General features: G+C 39.4%; 2 protein-coding genes across 3 annotated transcripts in view; both read right to left on the bottom strand.

The window, feature by feature from the left end:
- The window catches only part of LOC107286929 (C-type lectin domain family 5 member A), an 8,196-nt gene extending 1,426 nt beyond the window's left edge, over window positions 1-6,770 (bottom strand). The window contains exons 1-6 of one of the 2 annotated variants that reach the window (XM_015815369.1): window positions 6,606-6,770; window positions 5,592-5,679; window positions 3,688-3,854; window positions 3,316-3,366; window positions 3,093-3,229; window positions 1,044-1,147 (exon numbers count right to left, since the gene is read on the bottom strand). In XM_015815369.1, the coding sequence (XP_015670855.1) occupies window positions 1,044-1,147; window positions 3,093-3,229; window positions 3,316-3,366; window positions 3,688-3,766 (371 nt within the window). In that variant the 5' untranslated portion in view covers window positions 3,767-3,854; window positions 5,592-5,679; window positions 6,606-6,770. Of the gene's footprint in view, window positions 1-1,043; window positions 1,148-3,092; window positions 3,230-3,315; window positions 3,367-3,687; window positions 3,886-5,591; window positions 5,680-6,605 lie in introns of those variants that run through there. The other variant, XM_015815370.1, reaches the window with a different exon arrangement.
- Window positions 6,771-11,527: 4,757 nt separating this feature from the next.
- LOC107286926 (putative DBH-like monooxygenase protein 2) lies at window positions 11,528-27,523 on the bottom strand. Its single transcript, XM_015815367.1, has 13 exons — window positions 27,242-27,523; window positions 26,156-26,302; window positions 22,817-22,978; window positions 22,543-22,626; window positions 22,258-22,425; window positions 21,247-21,349; window positions 20,492-20,658; window positions 17,475-17,566; window positions 16,364-16,460; window positions 16,194-16,253; window positions 15,492-15,622; window positions 13,932-14,046; window positions 11,528-11,695 (listed from the first exon to the last, which is right to left on the bottom strand). The coding sequence occupies exons 1-13, from the start codon at window positions 27,521-27,523 to the stop codon at window positions 11,528-11,530; spliced, it is 1,776 nt and encodes a 591-aa protein (XP_015670853.1).
- Window positions 27,524-27,868: the final 345 nt, after the last annotated feature.

Genomic DNA, 27,868 nt, shown 5'->3' with positions numbered 1-27,868 from the left:
TAAGTCTGTCCACTACACACTTCCCTCCATGTAGATGCGGTTCCATTGAGGACCACACGCTGAGTACGGCCGGTCAGCCAGCTACGGATCCATCTGGTGGTGATGCTGTCTAACCCGCATTTTTCTATCTTATCAAGTAGTAGGTTGTGATCTACTTTGTCAAATGCCTTGCTGAAGGTATATATAAGTATATATGCAAATGATTTCATAGAATTTCTTTATCACAGAAGTTTGAAATGTAGGCAATAAAAAAATACACACAATCCATCAAGATAACTAGGTTTTGTGAATATGCTTGCTGGCCTGACCAATTTTAGAGGCAGAGGATATGTTTTTCAGTTCACTCAATTCAGTCACACAAACCACCAGGAGTCATGTGACCGGTTTTATCCCCTTTGGGACTTTTCAGACACAGATAACCAGAGCTTATTGTAGAGAGCTCAAACCTCTGCTGGGAATTGAACTCATAGATTTTTGCATTTATATATACTGGACAGCAGTTGCAGGAAGAGATACCTGAGGCACTATCTGTAAAAAGATATAAAGTTCATCTTCCAATTATGGGTGAATTAATGCCTGAATATTTGTCATATGCCATGTCACTTACTTCTACATTTAGGTTGCTTTTCCAATAGACCAGCACACCCTATGGAATGATTACTCTATTGTACTACTTTCTCATATCTGTCAGTATATACAATAATAATTTTTCCCACAGCAATCCAGAATAGATTAATATTACCAGCCACAGATAGGGAGAGCTGACCTATAGTGGTTTGTCAACTTCCCCTTCATTCCTTGTTAGCAGCAGACAAACTTTGAGTGAATATGTGGCCTCACTTCTTTAAAAGTCAAAAGTTGCAGTGGACAGAATAATGGGTGCAGTCACATACAGGGTCAAGATTTTGGGAATTTTAACTGTTTTTCTTGAAGGCCAATCAAGATATACATCCATGCCTGCTGCCAGATGCAGCCACCTGTCCACAAGTCGCTTACTCCTACTCTGTGTAAACTATAATGCTCAGAAGTCTAATAAAACTTACATGCCAGGGTCAAACTTTGTGTTATCAATCCACTTCCACTGTCCAATGAAATTTCTTAGGCCAATGAAGTAATCTGAATTTCGTGTTCTGCTGTTCAGGAATGCCTGGATAGGATACACAGGATCAAAATGTTACAAAATATAGTGACATCAAATTCTGTTATGGACCTAATTTGCATACAAATTGCATCAAGAAACCATGCATCAACAAAGATGATACCTTATGCATTACAGATAGTCCTTGACTTACTTTAATTGAGTCCGCAATTATGATTGTAAGTTGTGATGAGTTATCACATGACCTTGCCTGATTTTGTTATCTTCTTTGCAGTTGTTATTAAGAGAATGTGGCAATTGTAAAGCAACAACATAATTGCTAAGTGAACTCTGTAGTTGTTAAGCAAATCCACCTCTGGCTATAGGGCATTTTTTTGACATAAAATAGAAGAAAATGCTGGTTTCTGGCAAAAAGGTTTCAAATCACAATCACATGATTGTAAATGTGGGCCAGTTGTTGAGTGCCCAAAATACAGTCATGTGACTGTGGGGAGAGGAGTCTTTAGAACTGGGTTATAAGTACCTTTTTCAGTATCATCATAAGTTTAGATCTTTCTGTACAAAAGCTTCTATTTCAAATAAATACAAGGGATTCCTTGTAGGTTTCAATATAATATCACTTTTAAGCTCTCTGGAATTGGGCCAATCAAATGCATACTCTTTAAGGAAAGAAAATAGAAACAAATTTGCATTAAATAAAATCAAAACAGGTCTACGAAAGAGGGAATTAAAAGCATTTTAATTTCAAGATCTTTCTCATACACACAGTATTTGTGAAAGTCATTTCCTCACAATAGCTGAAGAGAACGGTCTTCCAAATTGTCCTGTTCTACTTTTAGAATGTTTTAACACTGGTTATACCTCCACTTTTCCTCAACTCAAAGGGAAAAGAATAGAAATTTTAAAAAATTACCTCACCAGCACTTCAAAAAGATTTTGCTTATTGCTTTCTTCTAGGCTTAAACCCTGCAATTTGTGTAGCTATTTTTCAGAGGCAAAAATACTCTCTCGCCTAAGGGAATAGTTGCCATGGTCTCTAAGGTCTAGAACAGCTTTTAAAATTAGTTTCATAATAGTTGCTTAATATCTGGAATGTTGCTGGTTCAAAACTTACCTCAAATACATATGTGTGTTTTTAAATTACTATTTTTATTTTCCTGAGCTACTTTCTTTTCACAGGGCTTTCTTCTTTAAAATAGGTCCAGTGGTGCACCATTACATTGTTTTTTCTGGTCACCTGAGGTAATTTTATCTCAGGTGACTGTAAAAATGATGAAACAAGGCACTGTTGGAATTTAAAAAGTGAAAAAATAGTACAGGTAGTCCTTGACTTACAACAGTTCACTTAATGATGGTTCGAAGTTACAACGTCACTGAAAAAAGTGATTTATGACCATTTCTCACACTTACGATTATTGCAGCATCCCCATGGTCACATGATCAAAATTCAGACACTTGGCAACCGACTCATGTTTATGACAGTTGCAGTGTCCTGCATGTGATCACTTTTTGAGACCTTTTGACAAGCAAAGTCAATGAGGAAACCAGTTTCACTTTAACAACCGTGTTACTAATTACCAACTGCAGTGATTCACTTAACAATTGTGGCATAAAATGGGCAAAACTCACTTAACAAATTAACAAACAGAAATTTTGGACTCAGTTGTGGTCGTAAGTTGAGGAGTATCTATACTTCAGAGAAAGAAATAATATTTTTTAAAAATGCTTCAGACCCAAATTATATACTTTGCTAGCTGTTGCCAAAGTAACTCTGTCTGGACAGATTTTCTTAAACTAAACTAAAATCAAACAGGCATGAGCAAAAGGGAGGCTTAAGGCTTTGCTGCAACTGTGCCCTGATTTCCATTTAAAGCTAAGTTGTTTGCCCGGGGAGGGGGACAGTTACACATTATTTTATGGAAGTGTAATCAATTTTAAATGTTCCAAAATACTTGCTATTTTTTTTGGTTTACTATCCGCTCTATCTACTCACCAGTTCTGCTTTGTTGTTGATAATAGCAAGATGAGAATTTAACTGGGCACATTCTTTTTGGCTCTCGTCCCATGTTTTTTGCACAGTAGAAAAGTAGTAGCACTTCCCTTCATACAGAGTCCATCTTAAGGGGCAGCCTAAAGAATATGGGAAAATGGCTTCAGTGCATTCCAGGGAGGAGAATTCCCTTCTTCCCTGGTGGGCATTCACACTGCAAACTCACTGGTTTTTCCTGGTGAGGTGATTTTGGGAACTTCTGAGAAGATCTGTGAAACTGAATACAGATGATTCTTAATACAAGCAAGCATTTAAAAAGCTATCAAGGTCATTCACAAAAAAATGCTCACTAAATTCCAGCCCATCTACTCCCTCCCAGCTATATTATCCTTCTCATATAAAAAGTGAGAATTTCCTTTCAAGATCCATAAAAACTTCCCATGCTAGTTAAAAGACTGATGGAAATGATGTATAACTTGTTCTAACAGAACATTGAAGTTTGAATATGATTTAATATAATATAATAAAAGGAAGCATTATTAATCATTATTCTCCAAAATTAGAAGATTGATAATAAAAAAGTCAATGTAATACATACTATATACAAAGAACAAAGAAGTTCCTATTAGCTTAATAGCCAAAGTTGGTACTAGTGTACTGATGAGTTTCCAATTCATATTAGTCTGTACTTTAGATGCAAAACACCAAGATATTTTCTTTTTGCATAACTGAAATCGTCAGTTATGACTCAGACTTTTCTTGAATCTGAAATATAAAGTGAGCAATGTAAGATTAAATACAGTATAGGACAGTGGTGGCGAACCTATGGCACGGGTGCCAGAGGTGGCACTCAGAGCCCTCTCTGTGGGCACGCGCGCTGTCGCCCCAGTCCTAGGCCTTCAGCTGGGTTTTATAAAACCTTTTCGCTTTAGGCCTCCGCTGCCGTGTGCAAAAAAAAAAAAAAGGTTCAATAAATCAGTCAATTTCAACTTCTTGCGGGAAAAAAAAAGATCTTGCAAAGTTGGAATTGATTGATTGAACTTTTTAGTCCCACCCAGTCTGCCGTTACCACCGCAGCCATGCCCAGCCAATGGGCCACACCCCCCAATTGGCCACACCCAGCCAATGGGCCACACCCACCCGGCACCCGACAATGCATAAGTGGGTTTTGGGTTGCAGTTTGGGACTTGGTCTCTAAAAGGTTCGCCATCACTGGTATAGGACTTAGTACTACAAGGTCAGCTAAATATTACTAAATTAGTAAATGGAAATAAAATGTTTACTTAGTAAACTGATAATGACTGCATGCAGAATATGAATTGTACAATTTCTGAACTTCCTTTCCCATTTATTTTATTCCAGGTTTATTGTTTCTCTGTATAGTTGATGAACAGAAATGTACAAGACTTAGGGTTATTCCTCACAAAAGTTAGTGAGGAATAGTGTGCATTTCTCCAGGTTTTGACTCAGCAAAAAAGTATACATGTTTAAATTTTGTGGCCACCATAGCCCTGTTCTGCCTCAGTAACAAGGTCAGCAATGGGGTAGGGAAGGGTGGGATAAGCATAGGCAAATCCCTGGGAAGGAGGCTCCAGTCACCTTGCAGATGGCCTGATTGCTGAAATGCAGCAGTGTACCTGACCCTCAAGGCTGCAGAGTAGTTGCAGGCATGGAGGGCAGATGGGGGCCAAGGGGGAAGGAAGTTTATTTTTCATTTCTCCTTTATTCTCCTTTATATAAAGGAATCTGCCAGGTGTTCAAAAAAATGAAAAGAAAAAACATAGCTCTACAGCACCAGACTCTATTTCTTTTATATCTCTCCAAAATGAGATTGTCTGCTGCCTTCCCCCCTCCCCCTACCACTTGCTCTTCTTTCATTATGTGTGTTTGTGTTAGATGGGGAGAAAGTGAGCTTTTTGCACCAACCAACTGGCCTTAAACCAGCCCAGTGTGGAGAAAGATGGGCTTCTTGACAAGCAGCTCCAACCACAACTTGTAATATTGGAGACTCCATCATCCTGACCTGCCAAGATGCAGGATGTGCTGTCATTTGGGAAGGCCACACCTAGTAGGCAATGCCTTCTCAAGCTCTTGTTCTTGAAAGGTCATTGCCCTTTTTCTTCTTGTTATCACCTTTCTCAAGCCAAGAAAGCCACAATTGCCAGTCATAGGCTTTAATAGTTTTTTGCTCATCAATGGAAACCCTTGGGCATGGTTCCAAGCCAGAGGGCAAAGAATGTCATGCAGAAAGGAGGCATTCTTTGAGGGAATCCCACAGGTAACTCTGCCTATATATCCCCAGTCCCACAACTGCCCTTTTCATCTCAAAATCCCTCTTTGCTCTTCCTCCCCCACCCCCACCCATCTTCTGCCTCATCTCATTGTTTCCTTTCCCAATGACGTGGTTATGTGTTAAGCAAGCCTTCCCTTTCCTCCATTCTTCATGTCTTGCTCAACTGTGGCTGGTTGTTACAGGAAGCATGCTTCCTTTCTTCTTCCTACCTTTGCCAGATTTGCTGAGCTCTAGAATTGTGGTTTTTGACAAGCATGCACTCCTACATCCAACGACAGAGCAGAAGGAACAGGAAAGCTGGGGGAGAAAATGATAAAAATGAAGTAGGGAGAGAAGACAGACTGAGATGGGGTTTGCCAATGAACCAAAGTCATTGACAGTGTCTTCTCTCCCAGCAAAACAAGTTAAACCAAACCAAACCCATGCACATACTTATACATGTATCCAGTCTCTCTGGAAGCCCATGCCCAATGCCAGGCAATTGAATGGGAAGGGACATGTCCAAGCAGCCTCAAGTGCCAGTAAAAATCTGGGCACATCCATGTCCCTATTCATCTCTCAGCACCTCATCAAGCAAGTGTAGCAGCTCAAGCCCATGACCAAAGTTTTATCAGGAGAAGAACAGCTTTAAAACTAGAACAGTTAAATAGGAAATTAAACTGCCTCCACTGTGTGATAGCTTAAATTGTTATGTCACGAGGACCTGTATTTCAAATCCAGTTGTTAGGGAGAGGAGGTGGGTTGAGCCTTTAATATATGTTTCTATAGGAGTCAAGCAAAAGGAGTGTGATTAATTCCTTATGTTGTATCTGGTCCAGTGTTATAGTTACAGCTATTTCAGGCATCAAGTGATTGTATGGGATCTACTTGCCACATTGTTGTTGATGGTGAGGAATCAGTCCCAATTAGAAGGGCAGACAAGAAGAGGAGAAGGAACAATTCTAAATTAGCATCACAAACATAAAGAGCTACTGAAACCCTGTACTTAGATAGGCAAATCCATCCATGTTACTTCCTCTTACATTCAAATCCATTATGGAATTTGTTAACAAATTATAAATCTAGTCCAATCAAATTGTCCCTCATTCCATTCTGAATGGAAGAATTACATAGCCATGTCAAGTCAATTGAACATGAATCCCAAAGAAATCTCTGGAATCTGAGTCATGATTAATTGTTATAAACCAATCTGGGTTAGAGAAAAAGAAACAAAATAAGCTTACTTGAGAGCAAATGAGATACTGCTTCTGTTTTCTTCCACAGTGGGCCATAGAATTCTTTCTCTCTGTGCCTAAGAAGACTTAATTATGTTATTTCTCCCTTAAGGGAATCTTACTTCCTTTTCTCATTTGCTTCACTTGGATGTGTTTCACTTCTTCATTTCTTCATATAGCTGTGGAAATTGTCTCTGCTGGTTAGATTACACAGCTGCCTTTCTTAAGATATACAACCACACTTTTTCTTTTATAAGCTGGTATGTGTGGGTATCTACGTTCATATGACATCACTGTTGAGAATATAATTGGAAGAATGTTTTTTGTTCTCCTCCTCCCATTTTAACCTCACAATAACCCTGTTAGGTGATTTGGGCTCAGAGAAGAAAAATGACCCAAGTGAACTTGATGGATATTTGGAGATCTGAACTTGGTCCTGATCAGCTTTTTGAAGGTCAGAGTTTATTTAGCTTCTTTCTAAATGTTAGAAAGATGTCAATTTAAGATAGATGGCTGAAACAGGGAGGAATTGCTGTGCCATCTCAAGAAAAGAGGCAGGTAAAAATAGTTAGGACAAAATAGGGTGGATGCAATGAAAATATAGGCATATTGATGTGCTGGCAAGAGAAAGTGTATCATTCAAGAGACAATTCAGCAACCCCCCCCTCCCCATTTGGATGGAGTGGCAGCTGTTTCAATAATGAAGCAATTGAGGAACATTTGTATTTATTAAACACCTACATGTTTGCATGTCCATATAGATATAATTCAATCTTCATGCACAAATTGGGGTGAGGGACAGCAGAGGGATTGATTGCTTTAATGGTGAACCTACAACTTCAATAGGAAAGTATTTTTTATAGAAGAGCACACGCCCAGCCTGCCCCCTAGTGATTCTGCCTGAAAACTAGTGATTAGGAAAGCAATTTCCAAGTACAGTAAAGAAGACAGAAACATTTGCATGTATCAGAAAAAAATCATGTTTGATTGTCATAATCAGGTATCTGCCTTTTTTTAAATAAACAAAGTCTTAATCAGATGACATTTTCTTACTCTAAACATACATATTCAAAAAATATACTAATAATATATTATAATTTGTTGGACAATAAATTATTTTGTTGGTGAAATATGAAAGTAAATCTTATTTTAATTACAACATTTATAAAGTAATTATTATTAAAGATCTTAAAATTACCACTATTAATATATTGGATCCTGGAAATTTTAAGAAAAATTATAAATGCTCTTGGGCTATTTCATTCCTATTGCAAAAAAAAATTGGAATTTTTGTTTTGTTTTTACCAAACTAATTAGACATTATTATATATTTTAATTCCACTTTTTTCTAGTAGATTTTATTGCTAGTGATACAGTAAATGGCAAACCCAATCCTTTGCTTCACATTTCAAAAAGTTCAAAGAATTTCCATTTCTGTAATATTCAATATTCTATTGCATCATTACTAATCATTTTCTCTGTTTTAATATACTTAATTACAGTATGTGTTGGGTTCCTGTATAACTTTATTTTACTGAAGACAAGGGGAAAGAACATCTGCTTGGTGGCTTCAGTATTCTGCAGTGTATTTAAACATGAAAGAGAGAAACAGAGATCTACAATTTAAGGAACAAACCGGTTTATCATTTTCACCCTGAAATATGCAACCACGTATACTGATCGTTCTCTGAGAATATGCCTTTCCTTATAACTGGATTCCAAGGAGTACTGAAACAGAGTTCCCAGCTGTGATTCTAATCAAACCCACCCTCTTCATTCGCTTATCGCCACTAGAAATCACAATGTATTGCTTCCTTTCTCTGAGATTTCAAACTGGATTTGCTCCATAATATATTATTTCCCAATTACCCAGTTGAATATCACAGTCTGAAAGTGATGGGGCAATTAGAGGCATGATTCTTGCCATTTAATAGCAAGCTGGTCAGTCCTAAAGCTGGAACTGTGCTGCAGAAAACCATGCACATAACCGCTTGGGCAATATTAATTCCCCAGGTAAGGCAGGAAGGCTTTGATGCTGAACCTTGGTGTGACCCTTTCACTTGCTATCCCTACATGCATAATAGAGTGGGGAGGAAATACCCAGGGCTTTTTTTCTCACAGAACGCCCAGAACGGAGTTCTGGCACCTTTTTGGGATGGAACCTTGTAGGGTAGGCAAGGTGGGTTGTATGACATGTGTGAGTTCCGGCACCTTTTTTTTTTTTTTTTTTTAGAAAAAAAGCACTGGAAATACCAATGATTAGGCAAACGAAATACAATAGACTAGCAATGTATTCAGAGCAGACAGCAACATTCAAAATTAAGAAATTGTTTTGTAGTCTTCCCTAACAAGATTCTTCCAGATGAGTTAGGCCAGTTCCCACAACTCCATGACAGCATGGCATCATCCAGGTTGCGGAAAACTGCTTGACAAGTCCTCTTCTTTGGGCAAATAATTTCTTGTTTCAGCTGTGGATGTTATTACTGTAGGTTATCCCAGACTCCTTTCTAATGGTCTTCTAATAAGGGCTTCATCCAGTGGTGGGATTCAAATATGTGAACAACTGGTTCTCATTGTGGATGCCACTTCCAGAAGTCCATTCTGGGCCTGGGCAATAAAAAAATAGCTACTGGTTCTGCCGAACTGGTGCGAACTGGCTGAATCCCACCACTGGCTTCATCTTCTTGCTTGCCTTCCTGGCCTACTGCATACTTCCCTCCATGTAGATACTGTTCCATTAAGGACTACACGTTGAATGCGGTTGGTCAGCCAGTTACAAATCCATCTGGTGGTGATGCTCTCTAACCCACATTTTTCTATCAAGTTGTAGGTTGTGGTCTACTTTGTCAAATGCCTTTCTGAAGTGGAAGTAAATTATATCTACATCATTTCGCTGGATCACTAGTTTTGTCACCAAGACTCTATTTTGACTTTGTTCTACTGATTGCATAATGGTGAACATCATGGACAAATCAAGATATCATCAGATTTGTCTTGGTAAAAAATAGAACAAAATACAGGTAGTCCTCAACTTACAATCATTAGTGAGTGTTCAAAGTTACAATGGCACTGAAAAAAGTGACCATTTTCACACTTTCACACAGCATCCCCATGGTCACCTGATCAAAATTTGGATGCTTGCTAACTGGCTTATATTTATAACAGTTACATTGTGCTCTCCTTTTGCAACCTCCTGACAAGCAAAGTCAATGGGGAAGCCAGATTCACTTACAACCGTGTTACTAACTTATCAACTGCAGTGATTCCCTTAACAACTGTGGCAAGAAAGGTCATGAAATGGGGCAAAACTCACTTAAAACCTGTCTTGCTTAGCAACATAAAGGTTGGGCTCAGTTGTGGTGGTAGGTCAAGAACTACCTGTAGGGTGGATGCAGAGGAGCAGTGAAAATATAGACATATTGATATACTGGCAACAGAAAGTGTTATCATTCAGGAGAGAATTCAGCACTCCCCATTTGGATGGACTGGTAGGTGTTTGAATAATGAAGCAATTGAGGAACACTTGTATTATTAAACACCTGCATGTCCATATAGGTATAGCTCAATCTTCATGCAGAAATTGGGGTGAGGGACAGCAGAGGGACTGATAACTTTAATGTCCAACCGACAACCTGAATACAAGAGACAGTCTTTAATTTTTATCAAAGGAGCACAGACCCAGTGATTTGGAAGGCAACTTACAAGCATACTAAAGAAGACAGAAACATTTGCATGTATCAGATAAAAATTTATGTTTGATTGTAATAATCAGGTATCTGTATTTTTAATCATATGAGCATTTTCATACTGAATATACATCTATCTATTTAAAAAATTCTTAACAGTGTAATAATTTTAGGATGATAAAAATTATATAAAATATAAAAGTAAATCTTATTTTAATCACAACATTTATAAATAAATTATTATTAAAGATATTGGATTTTGGATATGTTAAGAAAAAGTAGAAATGCTCTTGTGTCATTTCATTACTATTGCAAAGAAATTGGAAAAAATGTTTTTGTTCTTAACACACTAAGTAGATATTATTTTTATTATATGTTAATTTTACCTTTTTTATTCTAGTGGAAACTTCAAAATAAAATTTAATTGCTAATGATAGAGTAAATGGCAAATCCAATCCTTTGTTTCACATATCAAAATACCTCAAACTGTGAGAATTCTGTGTTCCGTTTATATAACATTCATTATTCTATGACCTTTCTATCAGTCATTTGATTCATTTTAATATATTTAAATATCCTATGTGTTAGGTTCATGTATACATTCATTTTCATTGAAGTCAAGGGCAAACTTGACTGCTCCACTTCCTTGGGCATATTGTTTCTTGTTTCAGCTGTGGATGTTATTACTGTGGGTTACCCCAGACTCCTTTCTAATAGTCTTCCAATGTTCTTGCTTGCCTTCCCAGACAATCAATGTAAGGCACATGGTTGAACACAAGAGAATACACTGTTCTTTAACAAGGTATCTTCCATATATTCAAACCTCCCAGATAGCAAGGAGTTTGGCTATGCTGCCTGGGAAATCTGGGAATCCCAATCCAGATACATCTGGAAGATATCAGGTTGAGGCAGTCTGCTATAAAATTCACTGGCTGCCCACATTTGCCCTGGGCTCTTATCCTCTGCTTACCCCATGACAGACGCCCCATTTCTTTCCAGAGTCAAATTATATGGCAGGATTGAAAAGAAGGATAGGTCCTCTCTAAATTCCAGGTGATATATTTGGGCCTCTCCCCAGTGCTGGTTGGCTTCTTTCAGCTTTGAACTTCACGCACACAGCAGTAAAAAGCGGTTGGAGATAGACTCCCAGCAATTGGCATGGGATGCTCAGAATTCATATCAGAGGGGGGGGGGGTAAAGGGGGAGATGAGAAGCCAAGCAAACCCCCAAATTATGAACAGCAGGCTAAGAGGTGCTAACAGTTTTGGAAACCACATCTGGAATTGCTTTGTACTTGGTGTGCAAGTAAGGTGGTTGAGGTGTCGTAATTACATCTCTTGGACTCAACTTGCAGGGTCCTGGTTCAGGAACTTCAATATCACGAATGAAACCAGTTTCGTTTACCATCACCTCCTGCAAGTAAAGAAGAAAAATGTTCAAGATAGACAATACCTTCTTGTTGGGCCTTGCCCGTCTTCTTAGTGAAAGGATTCTTTTTATATATATACATACATACGGTACATATGTATATATATATATATATATATATATATATATATATATATATATATATATATATATATATATATATATATATATATATATATATATATATATATATATATATATATATATATATATATATATATATATATATATATATATATATATATATATATATATATATAATTAGATTTTATAAGGATAAAGGGGAAGTGGGGTCAATAAGGGTATAACAAGGGGGTGACAAACAAAAAGGGTTAGACCAGGGGAAGGGATAGGTACAATAGTGGGGTTGTCCCCCCACAATAAGTCAACACACTTCAGCAAGTAAACCCGTCTGGGTATACATATTCAATCATAATAATTAATATAAAATAAGAATACTTAACATAATATTACTAATATATTACTAATTAATCATGATAACTTTAACACATTAATATATTACTTACCGTATTAGTTATAGTTACTTATTGTTAAAATCACAAATAGAAAAAAGAAGAATTCATAGAAATAGACATACAATTTAAATACAAAATAACAATTATCCCATTGAATTTCATAACCTTTTCTCATTCTATCGTGTTGCTACCCATTCGTAACCTTTCTATGCCATGGACTATTCTGAGAGCTTCAAGAAACCTGCAACACTTTGGTCAGAAGAATGTATTTAAGTCCATAAAACTTGTTTATAATAAGACCCATGTATATTACTATATTACATTATGTATATGTATATGATTTGTTATAATAATATATGCATATTTTGTTAGAAAGGAAACCCCTCATGCTCAATTATAGTTATCAAATTATTAAAAAATAACAAGTAATAGTAATATATATGCTTGTGATTTGTTAAACCACCTACAAGACAAGGTAAATTTCAATTAGAGATTAGTGAAAGTATTTTTTTTTTCATCCTAGTCAAAGGACCCCTGGCTAAGGGCCCCAGCCTTTGGGCAAGACAAGGTCATTATTTTTTCTTGGTGAAATCAGAATAGACAGACATAATTTAAATAAAAACTACTAGTGAGAGGAATTATTTCAATACTCTGCTTACTCCAGTTTTTTTTATTTCTAGGGAAATGTGATGCTGGAACTGAACAGAGTGTGATGTCTGATCTAAATATTTATAAATGTTCTGGCAGATAACCATCTTTGTATAAAAAAGATCTTTCCAAGGAGATGAATGGAACGTAGAAGAATATACTTCTAAAAATGACTTGAAAATGGGTTGGAACCCAACCAATTCAATGGAAGACTTGGAGCTAGAAGGTCATACATGTCATTGACTTATCTATCTATAATTGAAAGAAAGGTTTACTATGGATTAAAAAAAAAGAATACACTACATCTTTTTTCTGTCCCAATTTTCAATGGCTACTATGTCAGAACCTAAAGAGGGATTTTTAATCTAGTAGAAGAAAGATGTTGAGCAAGAAATGAATTAAGGCAGTCAAGTGTGGAAGACCATCCAAAGAGGAGAATGAATGAAGGACTAGAAAAGAATGGGAAAAAGTGGCTACTCAGACGCCTCATAAATGCTTTTAAATTACCTGGTCTATTTTTGGTTTGAGCTATACAATAGGTGGCCTTTGTGCTCCCTTTGATGGGAGTTGAGACTGACAATATGGAAACTTCAGTTGCCTGAAGTTTGGAAAGATGCTCCCTAATTGACTGGTATTCTTCATACCATGTTCAGAATAAAGAGAGATTGAAAAGTATAAGCCTCACGGAGATTCAAGATTAGCTATCTGTTGTTCCATTTCTAGATTTTCCAGTTGAGTCTATGGTAACTCGCCATGACAAACTTGTTACTGCCAACTTCCAGCGGCTAACTCAGCGAACTCGCTGCAGCCAACTCGCAGCGGAACAACTTGCCATGGCTAACTTGCTGCAAGACAACTTGCTGTGGACATGTGTTACACTAATATTGAAGAAATGGAATAAAATTATTTAAAAAAAGGATGCAAAAGGAGGCACAAAATGAAATGTGAACGACAAAAATCAAAATATTTTAAAAAATATTTTAAATAATTAAATTGAATTGTTGAATTGTCCCGTGATGAGTTGGACTGCAGCAAGATGTCCCATTCCATTTCCAGTTCAACCATTGTATTTCCTCCAGTATTTAAAGCCTACTTACATCAATGTTTTTTATGTTAACAATCTGAGGTGCTTCTTTGCATGCTTTCTCTGCTTTCTTGATAGTTTCATTGTCCCATTGTACAGAACTGATGGCCATCATTCCTTCTGTTGGACTGCAGGGTGAAATTACAACACAGGGAGTTGTCTACAGATACCAAGATGAGACACGGAGACAAAAAAAGCTGTATCCCCAAAAGCTAACTTTGGGCGAAAACAGAAAACTAATCGAGGATAACAACCTGGCTAATGATTAGGAATAATGGGTGTGTAATTAAATACAGTCTGCCAGATTCCATTCAAATTACAACCAGAATATTTGGGAATGCTTATTTTTACCCCATAGCAGTACTGGACTGGTTTTTTCAGTCTCAAAGTTGCATCGGGGGCTATGTGTACAGTAGTGGCCAAAATTGTGGAAACCTTTTGGGAAAAGTGTATTTTTGAGGTTTGATGGCTAATAATACCACTTTTTTTGGAGTAGTACCATAAAATTATAAATCAATGGAAAGATAATTTAATCAGGAATGTAATGCAACATAATTTGTTCAATTATTTGTACTGTATTCTATGAAAAGTTATAGCCAAATAACCAGAAAAAGGAAGCACAACTTGCTTAGGTTGATATCAGGTAGCTTTTCTTCGTCTGATTGTAGCCAATGAGCATGAGTGTTTAGAGAGCCAATCAGGTGTCATCTTGTTTTGGCAATGAGCCAATCAGATCAAGTAGGATTCAGTTATTGATGTCATGTATTGAAGCTGAGAGGAGGACATTTGTCAGTGTGTTATGTGATCGCTATCAAGTTGGTTGGGTTTTTTTGTGTTCTTTCATTTAGTGAGCTTGTAAAACATAATAAAATTAAAGTAATGGTGCAAAGAGCTGACTGGTTGCCCAGAAAGCGATGTAAAATAGTATTATTAAGTGAACAAGGCTACAGTTATAAAGAAATTAGAAGAAAAAATTGGTGGAAACTTAACCAAAGGTGGCATTTCTACTGTACATTTTCCCCAAAAGGTTTCCACAACTTTGGCCACTACAGGAAGTTGAGGGAGACCTTCTACAAAACATGTTTGAGATGATGGGTATATTTTGCCATTGAAAAGCATGCTGGGGGCACACACACACACACACACACACACACACACACAATTGGGCAGGGGATAGGACAACAATTTGACTTAATTTGATTTCAGTGAATTAAATAAGCAAAATATAGATCAAGTTGATGTCTCCACCCTGATGATCCAGGTTTTATAATCCTGCTATATGGAGATTCACCTATACTGATATATAAGTGTGTATCATTTGCACAAATCACACATGCTTCCTTAGGATGCTTCCCTTCCAGATCTGTGCTGATTAGTTTTTCTGCTGGCATCCCATAGCCCTACTAAGCATCAGAGAAGATGGAGGATTTTGCATTCCATAAGTGGAGTGGTGACAAGTTGCCCAGAGTGTTTTGTGACATTATGATGCTTCAGTAGCAAGCCATTCCTCACACATTCTCCAACTATGCCATCCAAGCAACTTTGTTCCCTAGGCCTAGCCTGAAGCACTCACTCATTTGCCTCCTGTCCAAGCTGATTGGCAACATATTGAATGTCTGGGAGTCCTAGGCAGCTGGAGATGTTGTTGCGAGGATAGTAGAAGAGGAATAGTAGGCACATTTCATTCAGGGTACTTGGGCCTCCCTGAGAGAAATCAATAAATAATAAACAATATTTGTTTGAGGTTCAGTGGAAGATCACTAATTATGCAGGAGCTTCACTTTAGCTTAAACTGAAAACCTTTGTTGTGGGAATAAGGTTAGAACATATAACATAGAGCAGGGGTCCCCAACCTGTGGGCTGTGGCCCACTACCTGGCCATGGCCTCTTGGCCAGCAGGCTGTGTAAGTAGTTGGGCAGGTAATAATCTATCCCAGGTAATAATAATAAGAGGTTAAATATGGCTTCCTGTAACTCTTAGTCTTCTCTGGCAATTCCAACTGGACAATACACCAATTCTCCAATAGCAATCCCACACTGGAACTACCATTCCCCTGAGTCCTGACTTTTGCTTTATGATTTTCTTTCTCTTAAAAGAGAATGCTGAAAATGTTATTCCATCTTCCTAGCCCATTAATGGCAAGTTATTAACAGGCATTCTGGACCCTGGAAGCTATTACTAAAATATTTGTATATTACAGGATGAACCTGATTTTATTTTCAAAAACTGTCTATCCACCACTCTGTCTATCCTAAGTATTCAGAGTAGACTTACAAAGACTGTATCTGTCCGATCTGTAGTTTGATAGTGGCACTCCACCAGGAATTCATCTCCCTGTGAACAAAGCAGTCAACTTTATCACAAATCTGAGAGAATATGGGGTCTCAATAATAAGGAGCTTATTGCCTAACCCTAACTCAAATAGATATCTTAGAATGACATACTGGTTTGAAAATAATAGTCTTCTTCAAGTCTCTTGTCTCCTGAAGATTGAAATCATATTTATTGTCTTCACAGAGCATCCTCAATTGTTTTCCATTCCTGTACATAGAGACAATATCAGTGAGACAGAACATTGCTCATGCCACAGAGAGGGATCTGTTTGGGGTACAAAAGCAACCATGATCTAATAATTTCCTGACAAATGTTTCCATGGTCACTGTAGCTCAAATGTTAATGTATCTGTTTCTTCATAGGACTAGGGAAATGAATTTTATGCTGTATCTTCACATTATCCTTGACTCCATAAAGTACAAAGCCTCTTTTGTTAGGTAATTGGCTGTTCTCTTTGGAGTAATCTGGGCTGTTTCAGAAGGCATGGGGAACTTTCTAAGGCATGGGTCAGTGCCAGGGTGGTGCCCCCCCCCAGTCCTCTGTTGAGGAAAAAGAGAGTCAATGTCTGCAGGAGTAGGATCTGAATGAGGCTGAGGAACCCCAGCTACTTTTTAAGGGAAAATTTGTGGCAAAAGTTTCTGGATTAGAAACAGTGAGATAGTTAGAATCAGGGCCTCATCCTGGTTTTAAAGAATGAGGTTAATATAGGTTGAAGGAATTCAGGAAGCAAAGGCCAAAGCTGAGAGTAAACACTGTTAGGAGCATCTATGGCTTGTTATCCACCAAGCAACTATCAGCCAAGTAACTCTTGGCTGATCAGGCTCCTAAAGGGAAACACTCAACCTGCAACCTGTGCTGCTTACAACTGCTTTCTTTGGTTGGACTATGTGAATATGCCCCCTGTTTTGTCGCTTGGGCACTAGATCCCTGGAGTGTTCCATGTCCACTTTGTTTTTCCTACCCCTTGAGTATGAGCACCGCCAAGAACATTATAGCTATGTGGACAACAATGATTTCATAAAGATTTTTTCTATTTTGGTTTTTGTGTTTATATTTGACAAGACCACTGGCTTTGTGCCAACAAATGTACAACTCTCTCAGCCATAAAAATGGATAGCCAACGTTCTTCAGTTTTTGCTTCCAAGCCATTCTCATATTGTTGAGTTGAGTGGGAGAAAGCTGTTGCTGTCATGCTATATTTGGCCTAGAAATTTTGCTTACCGGTATTGGACACCTCGCAGTCCCCTTCCAGCTAGATGGGTATGGAGTAAATAACCGAAGACATGCATATCTGGCACTGGACTCCCATTGATCTGGAGAAAAAAAAGAGATGAACTAGTTTTAGACTGAACTCATGCCTCATGCCTGGAGCAAAGGGACTGCAACAGCCATTCAACATTTTCTATTTTTTTCAGACTAATGCTTGACAAGGCAAATGACCCAGGTTGTTAATAGCCTTTGTTTGTATTTTTCCTGTTATACTTTATTGTGATTTCATATGTTCATTACTGCTTGTTTGGTTTGTCTTAAATATTGTGATTTTGCTTATTGTTCTTTATCTGTGGTTTGTTGCAGCATAGCTTTTACTGCATTGTTTTGACATCAACTTTACCCACCATGGCTTCCCAGCAATGTCAGATCTATCCTACCTACTTCTTCACCTTGCTTCACCTCCTGCCCTCCTGGGACCACTGCCTGCCTCCCAGATGAGCTGCCTTTTGGCTTCTGGTGGTAGTGATAGACAGCACCACCACCAGCCGGGTTTGTAACTGGCTGACATATCATACTCAATGTGTAATCTTCAATCCAGATGGAGTGAAATAAGCAGTGGGGTACCCCAAGGTTTCATTTTAGTCCCAGCACTCTTCAATATCTTCCTAACCTAGACAAGGGAATTGAAAGGGAACTCATCAAATTTACAAATGACACCAAGTTGACAGGAATAGTCAACATCCCAGAAGATAAGCTCAAGATCCAAAAAGATGTTGACCGACTTGAACACTGGGAACTATTTAACAAAATGAAATTCAATGTAGATAAAAGTAAGGTTTTACACTTAGGTAAGAAAAAACAACTATATAGGTATAGACTAGGTGAAACTTGTCTCAAACCCAGTAATTGAGAGAGGGATCTTGAAGTCCTAGTGGACAATCACGTAAATATGAACCAACAGTGTTCATATTTCACCAAAAGCAGCAGCCCCAAAAGCCAATGCAATCCTAAATGCATTAATAGAGGGATAGAATCAAGATCACGTGAAGTTCTAGTACTGCTTTACAAAGCCTTAGTAAGACCACATTTGGAATACTGCATCCAGTTCTGGTCACCACAGTACAAAAAAGATGTTGAAATTATGGAAAGAGTGCAGAGAAGAACAACAAAAATGATTAGGGGGCTGGAGGCGAAAATGTACGAAGAATTACTATAGGAATTGGGTATGTCTAGTCTAATGAAAAGAAGGACTAAGGGTGACATGATAGCAGTGTTCCAATATTTGAGGGGTTCCTAGAAACATCTGTATTTTCTTTTAAATGTCAGGCTCATGGTTTGAGGGTTGAGGAAATTTAATGGTTTTCTTTGGAGTTGCCACCCAGATGACAATAGTGCTCCTTCCCAAGCCTGCTATTAGTTCCAGTGCTCCGGCAACAATAAGGGCTTCCTTTCTGGGATGAAACACAGCTTTGAAGGAGATGAAATTTACTTAGAACAGCAGGAGGAGGAGAGGATAAAACTTCCTTACTCATGTATTCCTCTCAATCCATCACAGTTCTGTTATTAGTCAACAGGCTGACATATTTACCTTCATATCTACTCTGTTCTGAAGGGCCAAACCTAGATGTTTTGCAGAAGACACAAGAATAGTGGCTTGATCTCTTTTAAAACTTATGCACAGCCTTGGGGATTGTGTCTGGAAACAGGAAGAAGAAACAGCTGGAATATTTTTTTTTACTTTCCTATCATTTGGAAAAGTGTTCCCTCTCCCATTTCTTTCCAATGTTTTCCATGGTGAGAGCAAGCAATAAACAATCCTGGTAGCTTTTGCTTAGGAAAGAACTGGAAACCAGCAGGATCACACTGAACCAAGACAACATCAAATCTTTCCACCTCATCTGCCGAACACACTTGGATCACACACATCATTTTTACCAATTCTTTCAGGCAGTTTTATTTCTCTGCCACTTCATTACTCAGACAGTCAGTTTCCTCAGACTGGTTTTCTGACAAGAGGCTTAGGAGGGGCTGTTGTGGAATGTTTTAGGTGGCCTAATATTGAAAGCCAATTTGGTATAGTGCAGTGATGGCAAACCTTTTAGAGACCGAGTGCCCAAACTGCAACCCAAAACCCACTTGTGCATCTTTGGGTGCCAGGTGATGTGGCCCATTGGCTGGGTGTGGCCCATTGGCTGGGTGTGGCCCATTGGCTAGACGTGGCTGCGGTGGTAACAGCAGACTGGGTGGGACTAAAAAGTTCAATCAATCAATTCCAACTTTGCAAGATCTTTTTTTTCCCCACGAGAAGTTGAAATTGACTGATTGATTGAACCTTTTTTTTTTTTGCACACGGCGGTGGAGGCCTAAAGTGAAAAGGTTTTATAAAACCCAGCTGAAGGCCTAGGACTGGGGCGATGGCGCGCGTGCCCACAGAGAGGGCCCTGAGTGCCACCTCTGGCACCCGTGCCATAGATTCGCCACTACTGGTATAGTGTTTAAGATGCTGATGCAGAAACCAGGAGACCATGTGTTCTAGTTCAGCATTAGGCACAAAGTCAGCTGAGTGACTTTGGGCCAGCCAGTGAGCACTAGAAAGAAGGACATGGTGAACCAGTTTTGAAATTTTGCCAAGAAAACTGCAGGGACTACTCCAGGATGTCACCACGAGTCAATGCAGACTTGAAGGTGAAAGAAGGAAAGAAATGGCTGGCCCAAAGACTCTCAGCTCACTTTGTGCCTAATGATGAACTAGAACTCATGGTCTCCTGATTTCTGCACCAGCATCTTAAACACTGCACCAAATTGACTCTCAACAGAAAGAAAGAAAGAAAGAAAGAAAGAAGGAAGGAAGGAAGGAAGGAAGGAAGGAAGGAAGGAAGGAAGGAAGGAAGGAAGGAAGGAAGGAAGGAAGGAAGGAATCCTACCTATCATAGGCTTTTGATAAGAATGAGCACCTGAACTCAACAGTGCAATAAAGATAACCAGAGGTGATTGTGATGGGGTGAGCTAAAGGCTGCCAAGCTTACCTCATGAAAACGACTGGTATTGCAGAAGCCATAAGACATGAAAGAATCTGCTTGAGGGGGGATGAAATGGATGGGAAATGTTAAAATTCCTGTGTGTAGCACCCCCATGTCATATGGACGAAGCTCCGAAGTGTAGAAGAGTCTCAGGCCTGAATTATCAATTAAGCCTCAAGAAAAAGAAATAACAGAATTGAGTGAAACAGCACTTGCGCACTTACCTAAATTTTGTGGGTTCCATTCATCAAGGAACCATACATTAATACATACATTTATTTATCTGAATTTATTAACTGCCCAACTCCAATGGACTCATTCCAGTATTGTATCAGAGACCCAGAATAAGCATCACAGAAACCACTCTTTTTTATGCCTTGCTTACAAATTCCAGCCTGATTAGATGGAATCATAGAAGCTTCTGATTTTCTTATCTATCCATCTTCGAACTGGCTATGCTGCCTCCTGTCACTTAAACAGTCTCCCCCCCCCCCAATATCTCACCTTGGGTAAGATTGCCATTTGAGAAATTATATATCTCTCAAATGAAATTGTAGAGCTTTTGGTATAGTCTTGTTTCTCTTGCTCAGTTTGTCTAACCCTTATGGATATAGGAATCGTACCCTACAGATATTCATTTCTTTTCATCTGGAATTTGAATCTTTGAATCCTGATAACATGTCCTTCTTTCCATTCTGCCTTGGATACCTGTTTGTGCCTCTAATTTTTCCCTTAATCAATTCACATGTACTTTTACTGACCTGGAATTAAATCAAAATTGCTGAAATGAATTTCTAATCGGACCCATTGAGGATCAATTGGCGTCCCTAGAGAGTATCCAGCTTCATCTGGGAACGTGTAGGACTTATTTATGGAAATAGGGTGGAGAGAGAGAGAGAGAGAGAGAGAGAGAGAGAGAGAGAGAGAGAGAGAGTCACTTGACAGTCATGCCACTACATTTCTTGCCAGATGGGAGAGAGCATATTTAATCCTTCAATCACAATGATTGATGTGCTTATCAGGGGAAAAGCCTCAATGTTCTCAGTGGGATTTGCTTTTAAATATATGCATTAGGGTTATAGGAAAAAATGGGAGATTCTCTAGGAATTTGCAATGGTGAATAATACCCTTTGTTACTTGAAAAGAGCTATATAAAAATGATGAAACTGATACTGAAAATATAACAATAGAACTTAGACTTATATACAGCCCATAGTACTTTGTAGCACTCTCTGGACAATTTACAGTGTAAAAGCATTATTTGCACATTGCCACCAACAATCTGGCTCCTCATTTTATTGACTTTGGAAGGATGAGTATCAAACTCCAGGCTGTGGGCAGAGTTTGCTTGCAATACTGCACTTTAACCACTGTGCCACCAGTGCTGTGGTGTGTAGCATAGGATGGGATGTTGGGATCTTGATGTTGTTGAGATTGAAGGCATACAAACTACAACAGCCCTGACCCAGATAGTTAGGAAAAGCTGCATAAAAAGCCAGAAAAGCTCACTCCCTTGTTTCAAAACCCAGATAATATGATTTAATTTGGCAACTGCAAGGAGAAAACCAAGCTGAATAAACCCCATGATCACACTGCACTAGATAGTTCAAAATATTGAGTAATTCCTCCCTCATTCCCCAAAATTGCTATTAAATAAAATCTTAAAAAGCGCAAGAGTGTTCCAAAGATACAATAGGTTTACAAACAACAGTGGGTTAGTTCAATGAGATATAAGGACCATTTAACCTGGTTTAGAAGATCTACATACTCACCCCTCCTCCTACAGCCCAGCCAGCAACTATCTGAGAGCACAGAGAAAAATCAGGATCAGCTCCATAGCAGTCACTGACTCCACTCGGAAGCACGCTTCCATTGCCACAGGCATAGACTAATATGTGGTGCACTGCGGTTATATTCCGAGGTGTTATAATGGGATAAAACTGGATAGAAAAAAAGACAAGGTCAGACCAAGAAGATACCAGCAAGTGAAAAGCTCTTACAGTCTGGGATAATTGTCAATCTCACAAGCAGAACACCCTGCTGGAGTTTCCAGTTACCTTATAAATATGATGTTTTGTCTTGACAATGGGTAAAGGGAGAAAGGTACAGGCGTAGGTGGTCTCCTCCGCTGGGATAGGAAACTGAAAAGGGAAGCCAAGGCACATCGTAAATATCTCAGGCCTGTGTATTCTTACCCTGAAAGAGATTTGCATTGCTCTGTGTGGTCACCAGAGCAAGGAGCCAATGAATGAAAGAGATCAATCTGCTGAGGACCATTGAAGTCTATGGAATGGAAAGGCCCATCAAGAGCTTTTAATTTTAGATACTTACATCAGTTAATTTCAGATCGTACACATGATAGGTACTGGGATTTTTCAGTTCATCTTTAGTTCCCACTAGCATCAAGAAGAGAGATTTGTGGATTATTTTTCCTTTGAAGAAATCAATTGTGTCATTTGTGCCGAATGCAGCCATGAGACGTAGTGTGTCACCCTGCGTAGACACAAATGAAATGGAAAGTCTCCGATCATATCTCTAAATGTTTACCCTCACTGGCAGCCACAAAGAAATAATTCTTCATAACCTTCTTCAACATCTTGAACCATCTTGAACCCCTACTGCAATTGTCTCTTACCAGATTTATACAAATCCTGATACAAATTCATACTAATGTTCTTACAGATTTGTATGATTAAATTCTTTTGTGAGCTTTCTTCTCCCAATTCAGGCATTATTTATGATGAATTAGTAAAGAAAATAATATCCACCCTGGTTCAGATACTGATATACTAACCACATTTAGACTTGATTTTTTGTGGAGATTAATGCATTTGGCCCCCAAACAGAGAATTGAACTGTCGGGGGCAGAGGATTTGCTGAAACAGTGGTCATTTTATGAAACAAACATTTAAGGAGTGTCAATATTAGTTTCAAAGGAGTCTGATTTAGGCACTCTGGCAGGAATGCCTTTGGGTGCTTAGATCAGATCTTCCCCAATCCATATATGGATTGGAGATTGTTAAGTCCGGAGAATAATGGCGAAGGAGGCAATGCATGTTGCTAACAGACCTTTATTCTCACTCTCTTACAGCTAACAACCAACAAGAGCAGAGGCACGCAGGCCTCTATTTATACCCCCAGATCCCCGGGCAATTCCAACCAATAGCAGGCAGTCTTTTCCTGCCTTGCACATGCGCGCAAGGCCGGCGCCGCTCAGTCTGGTCCCGGGCAGCTTTTGCAAATGCCCGGGACTCTTGCATCGTCCCGAGCCTGCTTCTGCAGGCTCAGGACACAACAGAGATGTTACTTCATATGTGTTGGAGGTGTTACTCCTAGGATTCCTAGCCCAGTCTGCCCAAGAGCTGGGAATAATGATTTCAGTGCATAGGCAGGCACTCGGACAGATTTATTTATGGACCTTCTCACTTGGGAGACTGAAGAAACACAAGGAAACTGCAGGCAGAAAACATTTGTAGAGCTCCTCTGTGAAACTGATAGAGCAAAGCATGGCATATTAGAATCCCAGAATACCCTAGAATTAGGAAGAAACTTCCTGTCAATGAGAGAAATTAATCAAAGAGGAGAACCTATACCAGTGATGGCGAATCTTTTAGAGACTGAGTGCCCAAACTGCAACCCAAAACCCACTTATTTATCGCTGGGTGCCAGGTGGGCATGGCTGTGATCATGGCAGATTGGGTGGGTGTGGCCAAGGTGGGCATGGTCACCTCAATGTTACTCGTGGGGAGGGATGCCTGTGGGGGGTGGGCAGGGTTGGGGGAGATCCAGGGGGTCTCTGGTAGGTGGGGCGGTAGGCAGGAGGCTCGTCCTGCGGGGTGAGGCATGGCAGGGCGGGGGCACCATTGCCATGGGGCAGGGCAAGGGGTGGCTGCTGCCTGACACCATTGGCCCCTGCACACAGAGGCCAGTGTGCACATGGGGGGCAACAGTGTCCATCAGCAGCCACAGGCTGCCAGCCCCTTGACCAGCCCACTCTGGAGCTCCGCAGCCCGTTGCCAGCAATTCAAAGAAGCCGCCTCTGAGATGGATGGCTGGCTGATAGCTGAGGAGGCGATGCAGTGGGTCGTGCCCAGGAAAAGGAGAGCATGCAAGGCCAGGAGGGACAGGATGGGGGGGGAGGGAAACCAGCCATGCCGGCATGCATACGGCCACCTGGGACCTCGGCTAGTTAGCAGGTGGCTGGTTGAAGAGGGACAGTTGCCATCTCCGGGGCATGGCGCACGTGCCCACAGAGAGGGCTCTGAGTGCTGCCTCTGGCACGCATGCCATAGGTTCGCCACCACTGACCTATACCATTTCAGATACATACATTCTCTTTTTCCTTTGTAAAAAAAACCCAATAAGATTGTTCTTTCTTTTCATGGTTTTAAAATATAACTATAAATGAATACCACTACCACTAAAGTAAGAGCTTTGTACCTGCTTCAGTGCTGACAAGGTTATATCAGAAGAGGATTTTGGGCTAGTATGGAAACAAAGAATTGTCCCAAGTTAAACACTAGCACTGAGGGGATAGATGAAGTGGAACAATGCATCTATGAAGATATGTGTGCATGTATGGCTTTGGGAGGGATATATGATCACGTCTCAGATTTTTAGTTGTTTTGTTCAGTACTGGGAACGTGGTTTGAGCTCTTTTATTTGCCCTGCAAGTGGCAAAGAGACGGAGTAAAGATGCATATGGAATGGGACAACTCACCAGGGCCAACTTGCTGAGGCCAACTCTCCGCTGACAATTTTCCATGTCCAACTCACCGCAGGAAAACTCAGCATGGGACAACTTGCCACGGCCAACTTGCTGTGGGACAACTCACCATGGGATAATTTAACAATTCAATTTAATTATTTAAAATAATCAAAAAATATTTTAATTTTTGTCGTTCACGTTTCATTTTGTCCCTCCTTTGGCATCCTTTCTTTAATGATTCTATTCCACCATTTCTTCAGTATTAGTGTAACACTTGTCCCATGGCAAGTTGTCCTGTGGTGAGTTGGCCATGGGGAGCTGGCTGAGGTGAATTGTCACAGGCCCATGCCTGGAGGCGCAATCCATCCACATTATTTTATATCTCAAAGAACAACTATCTGCATTTACTAGATGGAGTCTCAAAACAGCTGCTTCCCCTCTGAAAAACATTTCATTTTAAGTGTGATTTCAGACTTTGAATGGACTTCTAAAGATTATTATTCTGCAATTTTTATTGTATTTTGGTAGCACGGCACAAGATGTTTCAATTGTTATTTGTGTTATGCAATAATACTCATCACCTTTATGAGTTAACATCTGAAATGCTCCTTGGTTTTAAAAAGAAGGAAAATATATTAGGTTATCTCAGTGCAACAAGCAAAGGCAGTTCAAACTCCGTTGCAGCAAATTCTTGTTTCTTTGTGTCTTTTGTCTCCGTGTCCTTGCTTGTGCTATTACTTATCATTATGCTAGAAACCAGGGGAGACTCCGAATTCTAGTTCCACCTTTGGAATGAAAGCCGACTGGGTGACTTTGTACCAGTCACTTTCTCTCAACCCAACTCACTTCACAAGGAAGGAGGAGGAAGGGATATTAGGTATGTTTGCTGCCTTGAGTTATTTATAAAAATAATAAAGATGGGATGAAAAATAAAATAAAACAGGTCCCATTGTCTTGCTTACTGTGATGTCCAGGTCATGTTCATCGCATGTCCGGAACGGTCGGCTGAATGCCAGGGTGGTGGACGTTGCATCCTGGGTCAATGATAGCAGCTCATAGTCTTGACTTTCATCCTCCAAGATGGTATTCTCATTCACACCATGCCAATCCTGAGTGAAACAGGAAGAACTCAAAAATATGTTGCGATGGATAGAGGAAGAGACCATTACTTGGATGAGAGACCATTCAGTTGGAGAGACCATCGCCAGAATGAAACTCCCTGGAGACCTTGGGCCAGTCATTATATTACTATCTCATTGATTTTGCTGCAAGATTGCTATAGGTAGGTAGGAGGAAGTAGTGTGTATAATAATTGAATGATTGAATTAAAGTACTGCATCTGGCTATTAATACTGCATCTGGCTATCTGGGATTAGCTTGCATTGATGTGTGTGTGTGTGTGTGTGTGTATATGTATACACACTTTACAAAAACACTTTATTTTGCTAGGGTTAATGGTAAAAAGTAGCCTGTAATTTGGTAGGAAGAAGCTATATCTCTTGTTATTACAATGAAAAAAGTCATCCTGAAACTCAAGAAATAATAATTGGCTCTGAAATTTTGTTGATGTGGTTGGTGGCCCAGACTTTCCATTTCACAAGATTCAGTAATAAAACGAATAGTTTCTGGATATGAAAAAAAAATCCCAAGACAAAATAAATATGGGCATTTCCCTGTCTCTTTTAAAGAAAGAAGGATTTTTTCTTCTTCTCTGTTTTGTTGAGGTTTGGGGGAGCATTGCTTTTCAAGCTCAAATTATGCCTCAAAAATAATTATTTCTGTTTCTTCCAACATAAACTGAGCAAGCCCAAACAGCAAGCCCAAACAGCTATCAGGGATTTATTTATTTATATTTTGCATTTCTGAACCATCCATCTCATGTGGCCCCAGCACTTCATAAGTGATACTGCAGCTATCTCACTGGTCATGTGAAACAATCATCTCTAAATTCATTTGTAACTTCAAATTACAAATTATTCCTCTCCCCTCCTCAATTTTGTACACAGAGCCAAGCTCCTAATGAAATGGTACTCTCGATTTAATCTTACTGAGAAATAGATGTTGCCATCAGGAAGAACACCGCCAAGCACGAAGTCTGCTCCAAGAATCTGCTTATTAATGGTGAAGCCAAAAGCCACCCATCCAGTTGACTGGGCTTGAAACTCAAAAGTCATAATAGCAAGTTCATCATCATAGTCCCATCGGAGGTAATTCTGGTGTTTGGGATCCAGGAACGTAGAGAAACGTAGTCGGGAAACTGCGGGATGGCTGGAGCAAATGCACAAGGTAGACATGAGGAACAGCAGGCTTTTCGTAGATGAATGGTGCATATTTGTGGCATATTGTGCTTTTTTGTTCTCTCTCATATCTTCTGACAGAGCTTTCCTTTAGTAACCACCTTGTGGGGTGGAGGAGGCCCAATTTATATGAAAAACTGGGACCAGCTGGGATCCTTGCCAAAGAGGAAGGACAGCATTTTGGATTCTGCAAGATCAGATTTCAGCCCTGGCATTCTTTCTTCATTTTATGTAATAAAGTGGGCATGCTTCCCAAAAGGCATTGCTTTTATGCCTTTTTTTTTTTCCAGGAGAGAAGGTTCTTCTTGTGTCCAGGGATTGCAAAGTGCACATCTTCCAGAAGCATTTGGGATGACATAACCTCTCCTGAATATGAAA

Source organism: Protobothrops mucrosquamatus, unplaced genomic scaffold (genome assembly GCF_001527695.2).
Source record: "Protobothrops mucrosquamatus isolate PMUCROS unplaced genomic scaffold, P.Mucros_1.0 scaffold337, whole genome shotgun sequence".
Taxonomy (NCBI): domain Eukaryota; kingdom Metazoa; phylum Chordata; class Lepidosauria; order Squamata; family Viperidae; genus Protobothrops; species Protobothrops mucrosquamatus.
This window is presented reverse-complemented; position numbering and strand designations above follow the sequence as displayed.